Source organism: Syngnathus leptorhynchus, chromosome 6, assembly GCF_054491065.1.
Source record: "Syngnathus leptorhynchus isolate UIUO chromosome 6, UIUO_Slep, whole genome shotgun sequence".
Classification (NCBI taxonomy): domain Eukaryota; kingdom Metazoa; phylum Chordata; class Actinopteri; order Syngnathiformes; family Syngnathidae; genus Syngnathus; species Syngnathus leptorhynchus.
In genome coordinates, this window is record NC_141200.1 from 9,878,560 (window position 1) to 9,899,932 (window position 21,373).

General features: G+C 41.1%; 1 protein-coding gene across 2 annotated transcripts; it reads right to left on the reverse strand.

The window, feature by feature from the left end:
- Window positions 1-163: 163 nt before the first annotated feature.
- Window positions 164-21,373, reverse strand: mtss1la (MTSS I-BAR domain containing 2a). Of its 2 annotated transcripts, XM_085914237.1 has the most exons (15): window positions 20,916-21,373; window positions 17,582-17,643; window positions 17,422-17,495; window positions 6,918-7,002; window positions 6,659-6,750; window positions 6,487-6,561; window positions 5,022-5,179; window positions 4,786-4,893; window positions 4,317-4,414; window positions 3,670-3,802; window positions 3,182-3,256; window positions 2,851-3,006; window positions 2,341-2,517; window positions 1,646-1,811; window positions 164-1,499 (listed from the first exon to the last, which is right to left on the reverse strand). In XM_085914237.1, the coding sequence occupies exons 1-15, from the start codon at window positions 20,982-20,984 to the stop codon at window positions 715-717; spliced, it is 2,313 nt and encodes a 770-aa protein (XP_085770363.1). In that variant the 5' UTR covers window positions 20,985-21,373; the 3' UTR covers window positions 164-714. The 2 variants fall into 2 exon arrangements, with proteins under 2 accessions (XP_085770363.1, XP_085770364.1); XM_085914238.1 differs by lacking the exon at window positions 2,851-3,006 and having other exon boundaries at window positions 165-1,499.

The following is a 21,373-nucleotide window of genomic DNA, read 5'->3' on the forward strand; positions in this document are numbered from 1 at the left end:
CAAGAGGCAGGTGACTGTGATTACAATGACCGTGGGCAAACACAGGAGGGGAGGGGCGAGTACACGGAGACACGGACAGGAACCATGACAACATAGACACATGTTTTAGAAGCTCTCTATGGATTTTGCATTTTGCATGAAAGACAATCACGCAGTTAACAGCAAAAGGCTTGTTTAATAGCAGAATATATTGACAGTACAGTACAGCGATAAAAACACTGTCATATTGCTCCTACCATACATGAATCACACAGCTGCTGCTCAGATTTTGAAACATAACAGTAATATTGGTGCTTGTACAGTTAAAAATGGGAAACACGACACACGGAGAGGCTCACAGAGCCCTTCAACCATCACTTTCCAATGACGGGTGCATTGTTGCAGAAGAAAAGAATTTTAGATTAATCATAAAAGCAAGAGGAAACAGAGACACAGAGCTTTCATGCTTCGGTAAAGATTTGTGATAAACGAAGCATGAGGGGAAAAAAGGGGAAGAGGGAAAGGAGGGGAGCAGAGTGAAATAACAAATCAAACAAAAATATAGCAACTATTTTTTATATGTACGTAACACGCACATGACATGAAATGATTGATGATGAAGACTCAGTCATTGCAAATGATCCTCACTTGCATATTCCACCCTTCGTATTTTTTGCCTTAGTTTGTGTATTACATGAATGCTGTTGTATTTCTTCTGAATAACTCTTTCCTTAGCTACCGCAAGATCCTTGGGGCTGACCTATCATCAGTGACTGTCTTGCGCAGCTTAACACCCCAACGTATAGTAACCAACATGTCCACGCCTCCTTGGGCCTCAGAGGATGATGGTTCCTGGAGTTCACACTGATTTGAATCTGCTAATGACGAGCTGGGAAAGGGGAACTGACCCTCGCCTAGAGCATGGGCGCTGGCCACCAGCTCTCCTATCTTCTCCACCAGACTATGGCGGTTGGCGGCCAGCATTGAGTCCTCCTCAGCATTATGTGCAGCCATGCCTTGGGCCTGTTGGGTGTAACAAGTCCTGTCTGCATTTTCACAAGCCCACACTTTATCAGAGAGGCTCCTTTGCTGAGGAGAAAACCTCATGTATTCACTAGCATATGGATCATCTGAGTAGAGCATCTCCTCACTCCTTGCGCCATGCTGGGAAGGGATGGCGGACCGCGTCGAGTCAGGCACAGTGGGGGTTTTCACTGGCACAATGGGAGGTCGTATTGGAATGGGGCCAGACGTGGAAGGTGTGCGTCTCACCCCAGTCTTGGAGGATGGCGTCCGCCGAATAGTCGCCGTTCCAGAGCCAACCCCGGCACCGTTGGTAGCACCCTGCAGGCTCTTTCCTGCGGGAAGGCCCGCTGTGCTGGCGGGCCTTTTGGTTTGAATCATGCGGCGGTAGCTTTGGGCGATGTTACTGTGGCGTGGGATGGTGGAAGACTTGTCAAACTCTGTTTGTGCCTCAGTGTCAGCATCCCCATTAAGAGAGTAGCACTCATAATCGGAACCTAGGGAAGATGGTAACTCATGAGTCACAAAACGTTTGCGATTTTAGGGTTTGGAGGGAATTTCACTCAAAAGCCAAATCTCTAATATCTCAATCTCACTTTTGGTGAGTCGTGTGTGACATGAGTGACTGTGAGTGAAGTTTTACCTTGTGAGGGGATGGTGTCCTCAGAGCACGAGGGGGTGTTGGTCTGTGTGCTGTAGCCACTGGAATATTGTAGTGAGTCTCTGCTGCTTTTCTGCTGTTCCATGCTTAGGCCTCTGGTCAGTACCATTGCCAGAGTAGTTGCTGCTGGTGACAAAGGCTCCCCGTGCTGCACATGCAAATCCCCAAAATTTACAAATGTACAGCTTTACATTTAGCCATCATGGGGTCCTGCTTTTATTGACATGCTTTTGGCATCTAGCAGCAATGTATCACACACAAAAGATAAATTGCAAAACCTCCGTTTACATCAAACTACATTTTTCATTTAATATCATTTTTAGATTTTATGGATTAGGAAATATTGCTACTTTGAAATGGATTACGAAGAGCACGATTTAACAGTACTTGACTAAACATTGACACAAATCCATTAACTAATAATGTACATTTAACATAAAAAATTGTCTAGTCAAGTTGCAATCTCCTGTGGCCATGTAGGGTTTTATTACTTTAAATTTCTATGAATGCAGACTAATCTGAACATATTCCACTTTGTAGATCAAGATTAAACTATGTCCACATTTATGATGATCATTATTTTTTTGTTCTCCCCCTATTGATTTTAGAGTGAACTATTATTGATCATGGCCTCCACTCAATGTGTGTGTGGGTGTGTATTCTACAAGATTTCTTACCTTAGCTGTTATCATTGCTGGGCCAATTCTTGCTCGGTGTGCATCCTCTCCTTGAATCCCAGAATACCCCTTTGGACTGGGCGGAGCTTCCGTGTCTCTTATTTTATCAAGAGACTCTCTCCTTCGCTGCAAAGTGCTGGCCAATGACGGCTCACACTGGTTTGCTTTGGCCCATTCCTGGAGCAGCATATGCAACAATAAGACAATAAGCAAGCACATACCATGCCACAGATATTGATTGATTAAAGCTTCTGATTTGGCTCATGAAGCAGTTAGATGCCGAGGTAGATATGGCCAGACAACAGTGAGCACTGAGCCAGTTGTTGTTAAATGAGCAAGCCACCTCAGTTTACCACATCTTTATAATGACAAAGATGAGAAAACTGAACCTAATGGCACAACAGAAAGATGACTGCGAGGATAACCTAAACATGTGCAACACAAGTAGCAAAGAAGCAACCAAGTCGGAAGTGAAAGAACCCAAAAGTAAAAGTGCAAATGAAAACAAACCTTCCAGCTAGGAATCTTTGATGTGGGTGAATGGGTGTTGGATCCGGGGGAGTGGTTAGATGTGGGGGACGCAGGAAGTATGACAGACAGAGGCCTGATGGTGCCAGTGTGAGAGAAAGCAGGGCGGAAGGTGCCGAAGGATGAGCATGAGCCAAACTGCAGAATAACACACAAGTCTGAGTCAGAGTGCTCAAATGGTCCAATTGCACTGAGCCCTCCTGTGGACCTCTTTAAGATCAAGCTAACAGTGACTGCACTGTATGTATTATTTGTGGCTGGGTTATTAAGGTGTTTTATTAAGGCTGATTGGCGACTCGCATGCACTACTAACCGCAGTGGGGGAGTTGCACTCGCTGACAGACTGGCAGGTTTCTGAAGCCTCAGAAGAGGCCGAGCTTGTTGATTTCTGGGAAGGAACGTGGAACAGGAACAGTGGGGGAGAGATGAAAATTGAGTGCGAGAAACAAAGTTGTTGGAGATGAGAGCAAAAAAGGACAAGTTGGAGAGGACTGCTGATGAGTTTCAGGGGAAGGGACGCATTTGCTTCTCTGAGAGCATCTAGAGCAAATATAGTCGCTGTAAAATCATTTATTCAGAAAAGACACTTGCATCTCTTCCTATAGTGATTTGCTGCAATCTGTTGCCGCCACTGAGAGAACGAATAACTTAAGGGGACCACTGCGACACAAATGACGTTATCACATTCACAACCAAGCATTGCGTCTAAGAGCTCATTGAACTTTTTGTCAAAATGCAAACCCGATGCACTCATCACAGACTGTCAAGACCGCAAGTGAGAAATGATGGAATTACTGCTACCTGGCTGGTGATGTCAGAGGGCATGGGAGAAGGAGGCTTAGAGTGGGTGTTGGCATCCTGGGAGACAAATCCTGAGTCGTGAGAGGAGACGCTGCTGAGTCGATGGGCCCCTACTGAGGGCATCTGGAGGAGACTGTTGACGGAATGTTTGACATAAGAAAAGCGTGAAAATAATATGCTTTGAAAAATAACGTTGGAAATTTCTTTCAACACACGTTCAACATGTGATTAGTGAACCTCTGTAGTGCTCACGCTTTGGAACTCGTGATCATTATTAATCTCGGAACCGAAAACCAATGTTCACATAACCCTAAACTCTGTGGAAATTGTTTTCCGTTCCTGTTTTTCTCATTCAAGTACTGAGAACAATCTGATAAACTGTTATCCTATTTGAGTTTGAATCATGGTGCAAAAAATGGTTTATGGTGCACCACGGTCAAGGTAAGGCCAACATGGCTTTGTTGAATCATTTTGTGGTTACTTTTTTTTTTTTAACTACAGGGACAAAGTAGTATGAGTAGCAAGATGTGACAAGATGAGAATTACGTGTAAGAATGTCACCATGTTCTGGTGGGGAGAATTTGCTATTTGCTCAGGAGCTCTAGAGTTGATGGATGCGTAAGTATGGTTGTGTGCTTAGATTTTACCTGCACATGCTGCTCTTCCTAGAGCTGACACTGCTGGGGGAGGAGGGAGGTGTTTGATAGGACCAGGTAAAGTCAGAACCTTTGAGGTCCCGGATCACCTGTGGCAACACGCACAGCAATATGGTTCTGACAAGTGGAGGGTAAAGAAATCTATTTGGAAAAAAAAAAAAACTAGAAGAATGATGCAATTATGTAGTATTGGCTGACTCTTGATTAGATATGTACTGTGAATAAGGTAGCACTGATCATAAAATCTTGAAAAATATTGTGGCCATTGAGTGTGTGTTGTGATCTACCAGCCATTTATCAGCAGCTTTTCAATTAGTTAATGTTTGCCTTACAGGTAATTTTGAAAAATTACTGTCAGCGGAAAAGCACTGCACAGTTGGTCTCACAGAATTCAACATCACTCCTACAATGTCAGATGACAAGCTAAGTGTGAATGATTATATGATTCAATTTCTGATACCTGCTCACTGGCTGCAGGAAGTTTGTGTGGGTCTTCAGTTAGCAGTGTAAGGTCATCAACGATGGCTTGTAAGTGTGTCGTCTCACCCAACATGGCAATCTCAACATTCTGCAACAGAAAAATAGAGCTTACATTACACCCTCCCAAAGCAAATTTCAAGATAGCAAGCAATTTATGAATTCATGTTCTTTTTTTTCTGTGTGCAGAAAAACTAAGTATTGCTTCTGGTTCCTCACCACAACAGGCTGCAGCAAGTTAATGAACGCACAATAGCGCCCTCTCTCTTCCAAAAGTGCTCTGCGCACAGCCTGCTTCTCCGTCTCTTCCATCAGCAAGTAGAGGTCGCTGACATCCTGCATGGCGCTGTCCAGCTGTGGGCGCAGGTTTCCTCGCCCTGAGATGGGTTAAGCCATGTGCACAGAGACAGATGAAGGGAGGAAGCATGGGGAGGGTGAGCAAAAGAGGCAAGAGAAAAGGAGGAACAGAACAAGATGGGAAATTATGGAGAGGGGAGATAAGCGTGTCAACAGTGCAGCAAAGAAGGGGAGAGGCAAAAATGAGAAATGATTAGAAAACATAATGAGAAACTGTTTATATATTTGATGGGTTCATGTAAATGGCAATGGGAGGACGATGAAGCATGTCAGAGATAATGACTTGATGCAGAGCTACTGGTGACTGATGACTGATGACTCCAAAACCCTAGAATGGATTCCATTAGAAAATTGTTAATTAAGGGCACACTTCACAGTACATCTTACTATGACACTATGATAGATGAACAGAGGCAATGAAGAATGAAAGAAGGATGTGATGTAGACGAGTGAGATGCCAACAGTTGGATTTACAGCTGACAGCCAGTTTCATGCATCCGAACACAAAGATTCCCTCAAAAATAAATTATAGAGCTTGTGAGTGATTATCAAATTGTTGTTGACATCACACTAATATAATTTGTCTTACCTAAGATTTATTGATGGCAGTGTCAATATATTTGACGTCAAGTGCCTGTATTATTTGTGAACCTCTCTGTTTATTGTTAGACAGATTTATGTAGTACAGGTTTTATTCGATCGCTCCTAGGCAACGTGTGGCCCGGGGGCCAAATTCGGCTCACCCACAGTCTCTCACTGGCCCTCAGTCAAAGTCAAAGTAATATTGTCAAATAGTGCCCTGACTTTTATTTTTTGGATTAGATGGTATCCATTTTTTATTTACAAGTGTCTTTGAATTTTGTGCATACACATTTTCTCTGACTGGCAATGTTATAATTGTTGCAATGCTTTGAACAACTACCACATGCACTGGTTATAAATTAATAGCAGCAGACATACCAAGAAGTTCTAAAGTCGAGGGGGGGGGGATAAATCCAGAAAAAAATAATCAAAGAAGGTTGGATTGGGGGTGGAGCAGAGGGGGAGAGAAAAACAAGGAATGTTAGCAGCAAATCAGGATACATTGTCTTAGAAAAAGTTGTACCAATGTTGCAGAAAGTAAATGAGTTATTCTCCAACCATTATTAAAAGAAGAACTAGTTTACTCATAGGAAGAGGAAAAGTAGAGCAAAGCTTGAAAACATGGCACTTTTTCTCCATCGGCTTGCTTTCTGTTGTAACACTTGCATCGAACCCAAGATGGTGCTAGTTCATCTCGATTCAATCACGCGAGCCGGCAGTCAAACTCAGCTCAAGGGATTCTCACCTTTTCTTGCCTTTTTCTGAAGTTTGATGGTATCTAATGACTTTCGTTTGATTTCTTGGCGAGACCGCTTGTATTCTGTTGAGCAGGAGAGTCATACATAACGATAATCCATGAATGTCTAATATGCAGTAGTTCTTATTTTACGTCACCCTAACCCTGTCATGTTAATCACCTTTGGCATGGTCCTTGTCCAGCTGATTGGCAGTCTTCTTCCATTCTTCTATTCTGTCCTGAAGTGGCGTGACCAAGCCTTCCATTAGAGAACTATAATGATAAGATGACACTCAAAAATTGAAGGACGTGTTGTAAATTGCTTTATCTGTCTTCTGGAAAACATTCAGGGAGAGATGAAGGCCAAAAGAGATGGGATGGAATCTATCTAATCCAATCCCCCTCAAGAAGAAGGAAGACAACCAATAATCAGGACGTACTTAGTAAAGTGGCGTAATTTGGCCTCAATGCTGCGGTGTCGCATGCACATCCTGGTCAAAGCAGAGCCAATATCCCTGGTGGCACCTTCAAAAGAAATGGAAAAAAACACACTGTTAAAAAAAATGCAAATATGCATTATAAGTCTCCCAAAACTTCAGCCCTCTAAAACGTAAGACTTTTTCTTTGGCTTTTATTTGAATTTGAAAATCAAGAATGATTTTATCTTTGAAATGTGCCCAATGATTTCACAACAGGTACACTGTTTATTTTCATATAAACAAGCAGTCCAGAAAATAGATGGGTGGAAATTGGAGGAGGACCATCATCCCACGAGATAATTTATTCATCCTGCGGGTTCTTACTGAGAGTTGTTACTCATAAAATAATGGCAGTAACAAACAGCTGATTGATCTTCATCTTTCGACAAATTATATACAGTATGACACATGGGGAATGCATTTTCAAAAGATGTGATATAATGCAAGTCAGGGCTGTTTTCCCCTTCACAAAATGCCTTTCTCCTGCGGCCACAAGGTAGCGATTGTAAAACCAGAGACCATAAATGTCACGTTAATGTGGTGAAAGCAAATATGACCCTGTCCACAAAGAAAAGCGAGATCGCCTTCCTGATTAAATATACATTGTCCCCTGACATACTAAGACTACAGATGTGATCCGCACCACAGTGCAAATGACAGCTTGTGAGAATTTCTTACTGTACTTTTCCTCTTTACAGAAGTGTAATTAAATGGAGTCTTAAGCCCTAAAGCTCAGACGGGCCAGTGTCTCACTGATGCTTCACAGGTCTGTGCAGTATGTGCCAGCATTGATCCTCTTGTAATCTGGGCCACACATTGCTAATCTTTGGGTCTCTCACCACACGCACAAGGCATGTTTGTTCTTGAATGTGTGTGTGCGCACAGGTCCCCCCATACAGATGTTCATGGCTCTGTATGGACAGGTGGGGCAATTAACCAACCCCCTATCCATCCCAAAGTTCTCAAGCCCTTCTATCCCGGAGGAAAAAGGAGGGAACGTAAGGGGATATCCCTCTATTCTTCCTTGGTTGCTCTGCCTTTCCTGTTCTCTCTGTTTCCTAAACACCATTCATGCAGGGTGGAGTGACAGAAACTGACTCGAAAACTCCCTGCAAAATCAGGCTGTAAACTCAAAGGAGGCACATTGTGCTCTAGATTAATGTCCATTTTCTATCCTGAATTCAAAGATGCTGTCGACTGCACTTCAGTGATTCTTGGTCATTGCCTGAAATACTGTGTTACATGAGTTGAAATGTCATACAGCTGTATCAAGTATTAAATACCAAAATGATGTGTTTGTGTTAACATATGGAACTTACATTGCCCTCACTGAGTTATAAAAAATAAAAAATAAACTGTTTGATCATTTTTTAAAGCGAATCCAAAGTATATAGTATGTATATATAAAATACTATAGATTTATATAGTGGATACATATTTTTTAAAGGATACATAGTATGATGTTCATACCACTTTACTAAATCTTAATGAGTCTGGGTTCAAGTATGGTAAAAAAGGAAGCAAATTATTTTGGGAGTTTTGGTGAAAGCTGATGTATTGTATATGACCCAATTATATTGTGTGCATATGTGTTATGACGTGGTATTGCTTTTGCAAAATTTCCGAATTGTTGACCTCTTCGTAATACGGAATTTAATGTGAAAGAAAGCAGACACAAGGCACATGGATTCAGGTCAAACATTACAAGGCATGCACAGCTGTGAAATAGCTCATCACACGACAGAGCAAAGTTAATGTGGATTCTTATCTCTTCAACTAACCTTTGCAAAGTCACTGCCAAGCAGTGAGCACCCGACCCCCACCTTCATGTCGCACCCCCACCTGTGCGTTCATTCCCGTTTTTTTTCCCTTTTTTTCCCCATATTCTTCTCAACTCAACTCATCTCCTCTCTTCCTTTCCCTCCCGAAGGAGGATCAACTGACAGCTACATCCTGGGGACGTCCAGAGGCTTCCTGGCCTATCCAAGAGCCCTTCTGGCCTCTATCCTCCACCGGATGGAGTGGGACAGTATGAATCACTCCCACAGCTCCCTCGCATGTGACAAACACACACACATGCAAGGAGACAACTGCACTTGAGAATCTTAAAAGAATTTCAAAGCAAAAAGCCACTCAGCTATCTTTAACTAGATGTTCTCTGCAATAAAACATACTGTTACGTCTTGTACAGAGGAGCAGGGAAAGTTATTACACCTAAATCTCAATTTTATGCAGACTTTGGGGTGCAGAATTTGGGAATCGCATCAACCCCGAAATCGCATCAAAAGCGCGTTATAGAAAGGCTTGTTTTTTTGTGAAAGGCATGTTTTTAGGCACATATTAGATTCATTTAAGTCAGGCATGTTGAAGGGGTCCGTTTGCCGTCCATCACCCACACACATCAAAGTCTGTTGAAACCTAGAAATGTAGGTGTATTTAATCGATCTTCCCACTTGCGGCTCAAGAGGAAGTAGGGCCAACCCTGTAGCAAACGCTCACATTTGAATTCACATGCAAGTCCAAGCTGGAGTAGAGGGAAGATGTTGCGCAAGTCCGTCATTTATCTTAGCACAGCAAACATTCGATAGTGGCCCAGCAGCTTGTTCATGGTGGTGGTTCAAAATTCAAATTTCCATCAGCTTTCCTATTCCTATGGATACAACTGAGAGTAGGGTGAAGCACATGGTGGGAAAAGTGCAAAGCTGCAGTACTGTGGTCCAGCAAAGTGTGGTCTAAACATTCATTGAGTTCTGGTTCGAATTATCTTCCCTAATTCCACTGGGAAAGGGGCGTCTTTTAATAGGCTTGCTATATCATGGGCTCCCCTGCCAAGGAGCCAGGAGCTACAGCGCCTTATTCCTGATGTCTTCAATATGGGAGCTTTGGTGAACTATCTTTCTCTCAGGTTTCATTGGGACTAGGGATTGGAGCGAGCAGACCAGGAATTGCAACCAAGAATTTAAAGTCTGTATTATAGTCTGAGTTGGTCACTTGGTCACTTGTATTGTATCAACACAAAGTGCTTGAAAGGTCGAAAGTGGAAAGGCACAGAACACACTACTTCCACAACAATCTCACTGTCTTATTTGCACTTATTCAACTCCTGCTGAGCTAAGGAATTTTCATCATCCGTGAGAAAAAGCAATTCCTCACATTGGCACCTTGGCTGGGAGGCTGACTTGTGGCTGGAAGTCACAGTCAAGCCTGCTGCATTTAGCCTATCTCACCCTATTAATGTGCTACCAAACGCCAATTGGCTGACACACAGGGGCCTCTGTTGGGATGAAAGGAGCCGCTGGGATGTGAGAAGAGCAAAGGGGAGGATGAAAGAGGGCACAGACAAGACTTGATACATAAAATCCTATGAATGTGCTTCACCTGCCATTTTGTGAAGTCCAATGCGAGGCTCGAAAATATATTCTGCCTCCAAAAATATCTTTTTGTTCAAACCCGACTGTGAAATACATTGATAATAACTAAAACAAAGATTGGATCTCATTAAATGTGCAGGTGTAGCTAATGGTACAACCTGTTTAAGTAAATAATATCGGCTGTTATTTCCTCGTAGATCACAAAAACACATCATTTCTTTGACTCTAAATTTGAAATGGCTCGTCAATTTTAATGATTTTGTTGGAGTGAGGAGAGAATGGATGAATGACTAGATGGACAAATTAAGGGTCAACCGTTTCTAAAAGACATCTTCTGGAAAAAGGATGTGATTCAACGAGATGTGTTCAAAGAGCAAAGGCAGATAAACAGTAAACCATAACTACCAATCATATGTCCAGCAGGAATTAAATGAGTATTTGGATATTATTTGAAAAATTTAGAGACAGTTCAGAATGTTACAAAAGGACAGGCACGAGATGCATTCGCACGTACTTGTTATAACTTTCATTGGCGCTATACATTTGTCATGAAGTTCCGACTCAGTTTGCACTACAGTTAATCATTTTCACATCCTGATATTACCAAGATGGGATGCCCTCAGTTTCAAACTTGTACAACAGTTGGGAAGATATTAACATCTTATTTTAAAAAAATTCCGTCCAAGTAAAAAGCAACATTTTACTGCGCTAAACCCACTCAAAGGTTTTCCTTTTGATTAAATCCTATTAATCCCAAAATCGTTTTCGTAAACGAATGAGAGCATTTATGCTATTTTTACTGTCTCCAGCCCGTGCGTCACTTCCTTGCATCTGTCTTCTCTTACTAGCGGCAACATTATTGGAAGGCAGAGGAAACCACCTCCACAGCGATTGTTTTAGTGCACAGATGAGGAGTCAAACACACTCATCCTATTGTTGTCTGGGCCAGAGAGCACGCAGAGCAATTTCCACCTCCCAAGTCATGACCTGAGGCGCTCTGAGAAGCAGACAGACTTCACTTGTGCTGTTATGCGGTGTAACCATGTTCTGGAGAGTATTATGTGGAGAAGGGGGAACAAGAGAAGGGGGGGGGGGGGGGCAATATTTTGTAGGTGGAACCTCCTGTGAAAGGACATAAACGTTTCTAAAAATAAAGTCAGCCCCTTGTGTAAATGTGTTTTTCATTGAGGTTGAAAATGGGGGGGTACTATACTCTGCAATAAATCTAAGGAGCCGCGTATCCACACAGGATTGTCCACACTCCATCCCCAGATGTTTAAACATACACTGAATGACCTTTTTATGTCACAGAATAAACCCAAATGTACACTACATATATGGACAAAAGTATTGGGTCAAATGGAAATGCCTGAAACTACCAACCTACTGCAGATCATTTAGATTCATTGACTATTTTGTAAGAGTTATACTGTCATTATACTAGTCATGGTTGAACATGAATATAAACACCACAAATATGTTGGAACAACTCTAAAAGAACAGCACAAGTGAGTGATATATGGCCCAAGCCTGAATAAAGTTGAGCAAAAATGGGTTCATCCTTCCATCTTCCATTTTTTCTGTTTTTCTTGGTAACCGAGGATCACAGAAAACTAAAGGTAGAGACTAATAATTATTTCATCAAAAGGTGTGGCTCAGTTGTTTTTTTACTAAGGCTAGAATTGCAATGAGGAAATTAAATAATTGTATTAGAAGACGGACCTAAATATTTGAAGCAGTTTAATAACTTTTCTGTTATTCTTGACAGCTTCACCAACTGTGTTACGCTTCACATTCTCCGTTGAGCTGCTCAAATGCAAACAATGTTAAAAACAATACTGATAGCTGCTGCTTTTCATACAGCAGTACCACACCTCCACTGGTGGCCTGGAGCCACCTTCGCAAATGCAACTTTCTCTGAAAAAAAAGGGTAAGTATTTTTACCCATCATCTAATGGGCTCTATGCTGAATACAGCTCAATGTTTTGATGCCCCCAATGTTTTGATGCCCCCATTCCATCCAACGTGGATGGAATGGAAAAAATACCAGTGACAGAAGGGAACTCATTGTTATCGATAATGGTTTTCATTATGCCCAATACTTTGGGGACCAGATTTAATTACACTGACGATTAGAAAAGTCTTTGAAAATCAGCCTTTCACATTACGAACTGTCACTTCACATTACGGAGGAGCCTTCAATTTATATTTTTATGAATGAAATTTTAAAACAGTTTTATCCTTTGTTTTTCAACCTGGCATTAAATGTTTTTATATGTCTGTCCCTGTGTATTTTATTTTACTTGTTGATTAGATTTTGTTCCTTATTTAATGTAATTGTTTTGTTTTTACACAGTTTGTTGTTCTAAATCTGCTATTTTAAAGTACTTTATAAATAAATGTGTATCTTCTCCCAAAGTGTACTTTATAAATAAATGTGTGTCTTTGCACAAGATGCTCATAATGACTGTATTTTACATGTAACATTGTGTTTTATTATCAGCAGATTAGCGTTCATCAAGTAATACTGTGTTACGATGATCTAAAATCTACTGATGACAGATTAAAACTGCGGGGTTCTCCACAAATTACTCATTATTTCATATCATTTCATTTATCTTTCATCCAGAGGCAGACCTACAATAGTAAATGTGTTTCTGAGATCACAGTAGATAGGAGACCCTCTTTCTCTCTAGCAGAGAAAAAGGAATTTAAACAACAGTCCACTAAAGAAAAGAATGTTGTCACAAAACAACAAAAAAACTCCCCTAAATCTGAGATATTTCTGACATAATCAGTACTATGCATAATAATGTTTTCTTTCCTCATTCAGTGTTCAGTCCATTCCAAAACTCTCATCCTTGTGTCACTTTCCATCCAGAGTTCATGTGCAAATCTTTCTGAACATGGTGTTCCCTTCAAGTCTCATGTTTGTCTTTAGTTGAGTATCTAGCTTCAGAATGAAAGCTATGCTGAGCCTCAAGATTTGTTTTCTCTTCAACTATTATTCTGCCCTTTTGCCTATTTGTTGCAGAACTCTTCCAACCTTACTCTTTGCTTTCTGTATGTTGTGATTGGGTCCACAAATGTCCATAATCTAACTGCACAGTTCTATGTAAAAATATGACAAAAGAAAATAACATCCATGCTGGGAAGCTTTCCTCCATTGTTTCAATTAGATATACAGTGGAGCCTCGGTTTTCGAACGTCCCGGTTCTCCAACAAATCGGTATTCGAACAAAAAGAAAATCGAGATTTTTTTGCTTCGGATGTCGGACGAAATTCGGTTGTCCATTTAAGCGAGGGGTCATCCAAAATCCCCCCAAATTATTCACTAAGTCAAAGAGGCATAGGATGTGGCTACAGATATCCAGCTGTGGTGCTTACATGACAACAATCCATCCTCATCCTAGGCTTCAAATATGACATGCCAAGCTTGATGGATGTCAATCTTGGTCACATGCACATACTCATTTATTTCACATGCCCATTAAAAATAGCTACAGTGTTTAGGACAGTGTGGAAAACAGTAATCCGCTGATCTCGCTCCGCTCCAGGCAGGGGTCGTAACTCGTCCATGCCTGCTTGTCCAGATGGCGGGTAGGGATATCCGTCCCATCTGCCAGCCCAGAGAGGAACAGCGTACAAGCAGATTATTACTTCACTGACACACTGATCTACTAGCATGCCTCCACTCGATGTGCATGAATAGGGAGTAAAAGCACTGAGTTGCATTGAACCAAAGAGGCATTTTGTATCTGTTAGAAGTCCACCATCACTGTCTGGCACACAGATGTCAAAATAAAGGCAGAACATAAAATGCCTCAAGATCCCAGTGTGGGTGAATTTTGTTAAATCTGGGGGTGGCCGCTCAGGAGGCCAGTCTGAGTCTGTGTGTTATAGAGTTGGACTAAGAGGATTAGGGAAACGCCTATGGCGAGCCTGGATACGAAGAGCTGTAGAAATCCCACTGCAGGCACAACCCCCACCCTAACAAGACTCACCCCACTTGCTGAAAAGATGAACTGTATATGCAATACCCTGATGGGACATTAGTCTACCACAAGATGCCTTTTGACCTTTCTCTAATTGAGCCATGTCCTAAATGGAGGTAAAGTCCACAAAAACATATGTTTTCAAACATAGCGACAGCAAAACACCAAACACAGACAGCTGAACACTGCGGAAGTCTTGCACCACACATCCGTTTAATATGGAAGGATAAAAATGGTGACCACAGAAACCAATACGGTGACTGACCTAAAAATACAACATCCCCTAGAGTGGATCTCAGACTAACCATGGAAAGATGGTTATTGAAACATGAACCAATTTTATCTTTAAAATTGGCAAAACTCTCTAAAAACAATTTTCAGCTCTGTGGTTGATGTACTTTTACTGAACCCAGCTGTGATGGTTCTCCGGATGGGTCTTAAGACACAGATCAATCGACGTGACGGCTCCAAAAAGTCTGTCATCTGACTTCCTCCTGAGTCCGAGTCTTCATGAAACACACACGACCATGACCATAAACCATAAATGGACTCCGCAGGCAAGAGGAAGCGGTGAACATGGGACACAGAGCGTGGCAGTTTGACACATCAACACACGTGCGTGCACACACACACACACACACACACACACGAACACACACAGTATAAGCCAAAGACTATGAAGCGCTCTAAATAAGGTGATTACTCAGAGGAAAAGCTGCACAAGTTAATAGGGGGAAATCATAAAATCATTCTTGATACACTATTCTCCCTCTTTGGACTGTTGTGTATAGTGAAGCCTGTATACCCGATGCAGTTCTAATATCCAATAGGGAGAAACACATAGCTTCAAAACATCAAAATATACAGACAGCAGTAAAAAAAAAGAATATTTTCCTCTTGAGTTTATCATTGAGGTTGCTAAGTTTACATTTTCTTGCATACAGCTCAATGTAGTTGAATAAAAATATTGTATCAGACAACATTATATTGAAGTTAAAGTTTATGAAAAGTTACTGATTCATACTACGTAATGTACATTGACTCAGGGAGACTACAATCTGTTTCTGGTATCTGAAAACTAAATGTTTAGATACTGCACATTCCCTTTCCTCAGCTACCACCCACACTCAGCCAGTTGCATCAACTGGTACTGAAAACTGATAAGGTTCTAGATATGACGATCACAGCTCTGTAGAAGTCAGAAGACAATCATTTGGGTGTAACTTAAACTGAGGCTGACAAAAAACACAATTACTGGATAATAATAATTCATAAAAGCAGAAGATCCAGCAGACTAGAACCACATTCTATGTGAGAGTTATGCACCACTGCAGAAGGCATGTTAGGGTGTGGTAATTCCCAGAATAGACTAATTTTGGATGGTAGTGGTCTATAATCCAACATGTGTGGTGTCACTGGGGCCTAGTAGGTGTTTATAATATAATGTGGGTGTTTGACTGGCACAATTAACGGTCTCTATATGTCTATTAAACCATCTATTATAACGCTCTGCTCCATCTATCATTTTGAAGTATTCCTGATTTAGTGCAACATGTTTACTCTGACTTTCCATTTTCTTACCCCAAAGAGCTTTTGATACATTGCTGGGGATCACTTAAGGAAATTTACAGAGGTGGGCAATCCATCAGTTCTGATGGATGGTCCCACAATATTTTATTGTCAGTTTTCTGGCGAATACCAAATGATGAGAAACTTGAAAAAACACATTTAATGTGTCTCTACAATAAATTCAGCTGTTAGTGGAGACATAAAAAAGAAGACATGACAATGTGTAAGTACTCGACACGGACTTGCAAAGATCAGGCATCCATCTACCAGCTGTTTGTCTTATATATATAAGTGTGTGCGAATGGATGTTATTGCGGATTCATTAATGCGTGTGTGCACACACACACTTGTACTCATTCGAGAGGTTTTGACCTACATATTGCTCTCGACGATCAACCCTAAAGAAATCTGTGTTAATCAGCTGTGTCTGTGGCTAGTCTGCCTGCTGCTGCTGCCGCTACTGCTAGCTGACAAAGCAGCTCAGAAGACCTCATTAGGACCAAAAAAACCCAAAAAACAATAAGCTTGGATTTTCACTTCTCTGAGCATCCCTACCCCTGAACTTTAAACATCTTAAGAGCATTGTAGATATAGCCTCGGGGGTCACGTTAAGGCAACTGTGATCACAGTGCTCATCAGTGCTGTTTTTATACATAAAAAACATTAGTGGGGCAGAATGTACAGTACTCTAAATCATATTACAGTTTGTCATTCATTAAACAACTTCACGTGCAGTAAGAAATAATAATAAGTATCCAACAGACTTAACATAACTTTGTAAATTCTTCCTGGTGACATCTCATTTGCATGGACCTGTGCCCAGTTCATAGGATTTATTCATAATTGCCCCCTGGGCCAATAAAACCACAGTACATGTCAGGCACATAAATGGACCCGATTTCTGATTGGGATTGGGAACACTTGAATAAACAGTGCTAGCCTGCAACTAATAACAAGATACGACTGCTGGTTGTTTGCTTGTATTAAAGTTTTGTTATGTCTGACTATCTGTTTCTGGGTATATCGATTTAAGTTATTTCTAACAAAGGTCACAGCGATTTACAGTGAATGCTATTTGCCCCTGGTGCCAAAAGTTATTGCAGATTTTGTTACCTCTGAAACAAGAGCTTTCAGGATCATGCAATCCCACGCTCAGAGGCTTGCCGACCTCTGATCACTTTCCTGAGAGAACATTTTTTCGACTTCAAAGCTCAGCCTGGCACTGTTTATCCCAGTCAGCAGTATGGTAGCAAAGCACGGGTTTAGCATTGAGAAAAGAATCAAAATGGCCATGAAAGCTTGAAAGCACTGATACAATTCCAAATGACATTTGCCTTTGTGGCCTGTGTTTCACGTGGTCTCCATGCAAAGTGACCACTAGGGATGGACAACCATTTAATAATCACTGAATCAATAAACATTTACTTTTGGATGTGATTTTCAATAATCAATAAATCCTGTTATGTTACTTATATATTCACAGTTTACACGATTACACATCAACGAGTTGATTAACAAAAAAAGCCTTACCTCTTGAGTTGGTAGCCATGTCCGCCACTTTCTGAAAAGCATCTAAAAAGGCCACAGCTGCCAGAATTGTTGTCCTAAAATACGTTGATATTATATGATCATATAGCAAATCACAATAAGAATTCAGTAAGGTCAAGCCTCTTATAAAAGTGCTCCTCACCTGAGTTGAGAATGGAGTTTTGTAGCCTTGGCACTAAAGTCTTCCCACACTGGGTACGAGCTCTAATAAGAGACAGAACAAGAAAATGAAATGAGTCAAACATACTGTGATATTCTTAAACATCATTTAATCTGTTTCCACTTAATTATGGCTGCTCAGTTTCACGGGGGTTGAAGTCTAGATTCAAATATGGCCGTGACAGTGTAAACTGCAATGACTTCCTATCCTGAGGCAGGAAACGGGTCAGTGTAGGAACTTCAATATCCTGTTGTGTTTTTTTTTTTTTTTAAATTGCTGTGAGCTGGTCTTTAAATGGATGGTCTATACTGTAAGTCAGATTCACATGAGTGCTTCTATCATTATGTGCTCCCATGCAAGTCTTTAAAGAAATCTGCAGTGGATTTAGCCCAAGTTAATCAGTCATTGCCTTGAGCTAGAAGAACAGAAGCCAAACATGAAACACATTCAAGGCCGGATCCCCCTGAGGGAAGGGGGAAGCCAAGACCCAAAGATTCACTTTTTACTGACAGACTACAACATCTAATGGGAGCCAAAACATTAAATATTCTGTTTTTAAAGATCACAAGAAAGCCATAAGTGTTGCTCAAGACGTCCGCCAAAGCTGAACTGTTACAAGCGAGCACATTTGTTTCGGGCCACATTTGTGTTTGTTTGCCCATCTGTTTTAAGAGTTAACAGGCTCCTGGTTTGTGGAGAAAAACATAAAACGACCTTTTTTTTTTTTTAACTCTGATAGGCTCCAGTGCGCAAAAATGAAAAAGAGGATTTGGGGATTTTTCCCAAATTTGTCATCTTCAATTCCAATGGAGGTTTACAAGAAACTTTACGGAAATTCACCAGCCCATCTAAATATGAAGTCAGATTTGTTTACATAACACTTGTGTTGGACTGGAACACTCCAATATGCCTAATGTTGTTTCCGCTGAACGTACTGTCAGCATATAATCGAGAAGTGCTTTTTGATTTGAATCACTCTAGTTTTTTTAGGTCGAGGTTTGAGATCAAATAACACCTTTTGTTGTGCAAAATGATTTCGTGGCTAACAAGTTCAATTGTTCTTTTTTTCCATCATGCACGCTGAACTTGATTCTCTAATAGATGACTAATTAGCTTGTAGGGCGTGTGGCTCCCTGGTGCAGGGTGTGATGCCAAGACAGCTGAAAGATGTGGGCAAAAGGGGATCCATGCAAACGACCAGGGGCTTTTTCATCCATAGCCAACGCCTGATCAGGATACAGATGTCATCCTTCAAGGTTGGTAAAAATGCCGTGAATTTATCTGGTAACTATTCCAAAATGTATCTCAGCTTGTCTGCATTTTTAATGATGTCAAGCAATATAGAAAATGGATGGATGAACGGAAGTTGTGACATAAGATGTAGAGAAAAGCAGCCTGTCCTGGCTGCTCGCTACAAGATGGCAAAAAGCCACAATATGTTGACAATAAGAATAAAAATCAGAGATTGAAAAAGGGAAAAAAAAACGTACACAATTTATTCTTTAGACGCTTCAAAATATAGCGGTCAACCCGCCTCCAACAAACACTTGAAGAGCTTCGCAAAGCATTACTTAAAAGATTGCCTCAACTGTATCATTAAATATTTATTTTTATGATGGTGACAGAATATTCCGATTCATATTATTTCAGAATGAAGCAAAATAAGAACAGATTTGCTTTGACAAAATGTTTTCGTGTAAGAGTAAATTCCCTCACATAAAATCACTTTTTCTGGTGCTTCAAATCTTTGTTGATCAATCATTTTTCTTTCTTTACTCACACTATCTGCTTCCACTTCCATTTCTCTTATTGCTGAAGTTACATAATGAGCAAATGCAGCTAAAATCAAAACAATTTGCCCAGTAACTTATATTTTGTGTATGCTTTTCCTGTAAGAGCACACACCACTGTAGACAGTAACATTAATCAGTCTTATGTACACAATTGAGATCACCACAGGAAACTGTGGGTCTGTGCAGCCCCCGGGGGCAAAGCTGGTCTGGCAGGCTTGTGTTGACCAGCCAGGCGGCAGGAATGAGGTCAGATCTCTGTCTAGGACAGAGGACGCGGACAGTGCTGACTCAGGGCTTCAGCTTCATTCAACTGCTTTTCAATACTTTTTTTTTTTTACTTTGCCTGTCTCTCCATGTGCTCAACACAAAAGGAAATGGCTGAAACTAAACCAGAGTCTACCAGTTGCTGAGAGCTAATTTGGCTGGACTTTGACAGAGGGTCCATAAATAGTCAGCCAGTACAGCAGTACGGCCCCCCTGCCAGCGAGCGATCAATAAGATGCTTGACGTACTTGCAAAGCTCTTGTAAACATAAAGTAAGACAAGCTACAGAAACACTTTTTGGACGGCCGTCTCTCAGGCCTAATGAACGTGTTCGCACTTTCCATCTGTTGTCGTGAACAACCAAGGACCACCCGGGTTCAACTTCCTTCACTTGAACCCTCCTCCCCCACTACACAACAAACACATGCTTGAATCTGGGTCGTGCATAATGGGATAAAAACATTTGCTTCTTTCCCAGCTATTTCACTTTAGCGTTTGGGTATTCCAAAAAAAAAAAAAAAAAAGCCACATCAAATCCTCAAATCAAATACACTAGAAAGCATATTATATAATATTCCAAGCTGCTTTTTTGGGGAGGGTTGTTACATTAAAAGCGTTCCTCCAATTTAATTTTAATCTGAGATTTTAATATGGTAAAAATGTACAAACTGGGAAGGACTAGAGTCAGCCACAAGAACATTGTTATTAGGGCACAACATTATTTTAATTGTAATAATGGGTTATTACATATATTTGCTATTACTGTTGTTGAATCCTATTGTAAACTCATTAAATTTCCACTCGTGGTGGAGGAAATATGGAGGAATGGCTATACTTCATAAAATAGCCAGGCAAGTTTGTTTACTCAACTACAGAGTATGAGACCTTTAGTATGGGTAAAATATATTCATTATGATCAAAATTTTCAGTTAAAAAAATCTAATGTTACTTTCCTGTAATATACAATGAAATCCCATAATAATAATTATAATAATAATAATAATTTAAAAACATAAAATCACGTGGAGCCTATCGTACTGTTCAAAAGTACATGCAGATTTTTTTAAACTATCATACAAGGAATATTATGCAAATAACCATAAAGGAAAAATGTTTCATCTCCCACTTTGTCCTGCAGGGCTGTTTGCAGTACAGAAAGTGGAGGAGGGGGGCGAGTAAAGACACAAAGGCAGTAAAATTATTTCTGATCACCAACTGTGCACCAAAAAGATTGCAGACTATTTAAATGTGTATTTTACCTTCATGTCGTTGATGATAGCCTGGAACAAACCACCCAACGCCCCACACTCCTTCTCCGCAGACTCCATGCTCTCAGAAATTAAAATAAAAAAACACTATCGACAGCCTTTTCAAACATCAGACACCTCTGCTGCGCGCATCCGTCTTTAGTTGTCCACCAGCGGGGCAAACAGAGGACGCAAACCGGCAAAACCTGCAGCCAGCAGATCCGTTGGAGGGCACCGGCCTCGGGTTCGGTCAGGCGCACCAGACTACTGGATGGAGGCGCGTCTTCCGTCAGCAAGGAGAGCTAAAGCCGGGAAACGTGTAGGGCACATGCACAGGGGCGCCACATGATCTCTCGCACACACACAAAATAGACCTCAGTGGTCCTGTGAAGAGGGCAGAAGGTGCCGGAGGCGCGGGTTCGAGACGCGGGAGCGCGCACTGTTGTTAGCCGGTGCAGCAGATGTCGAGG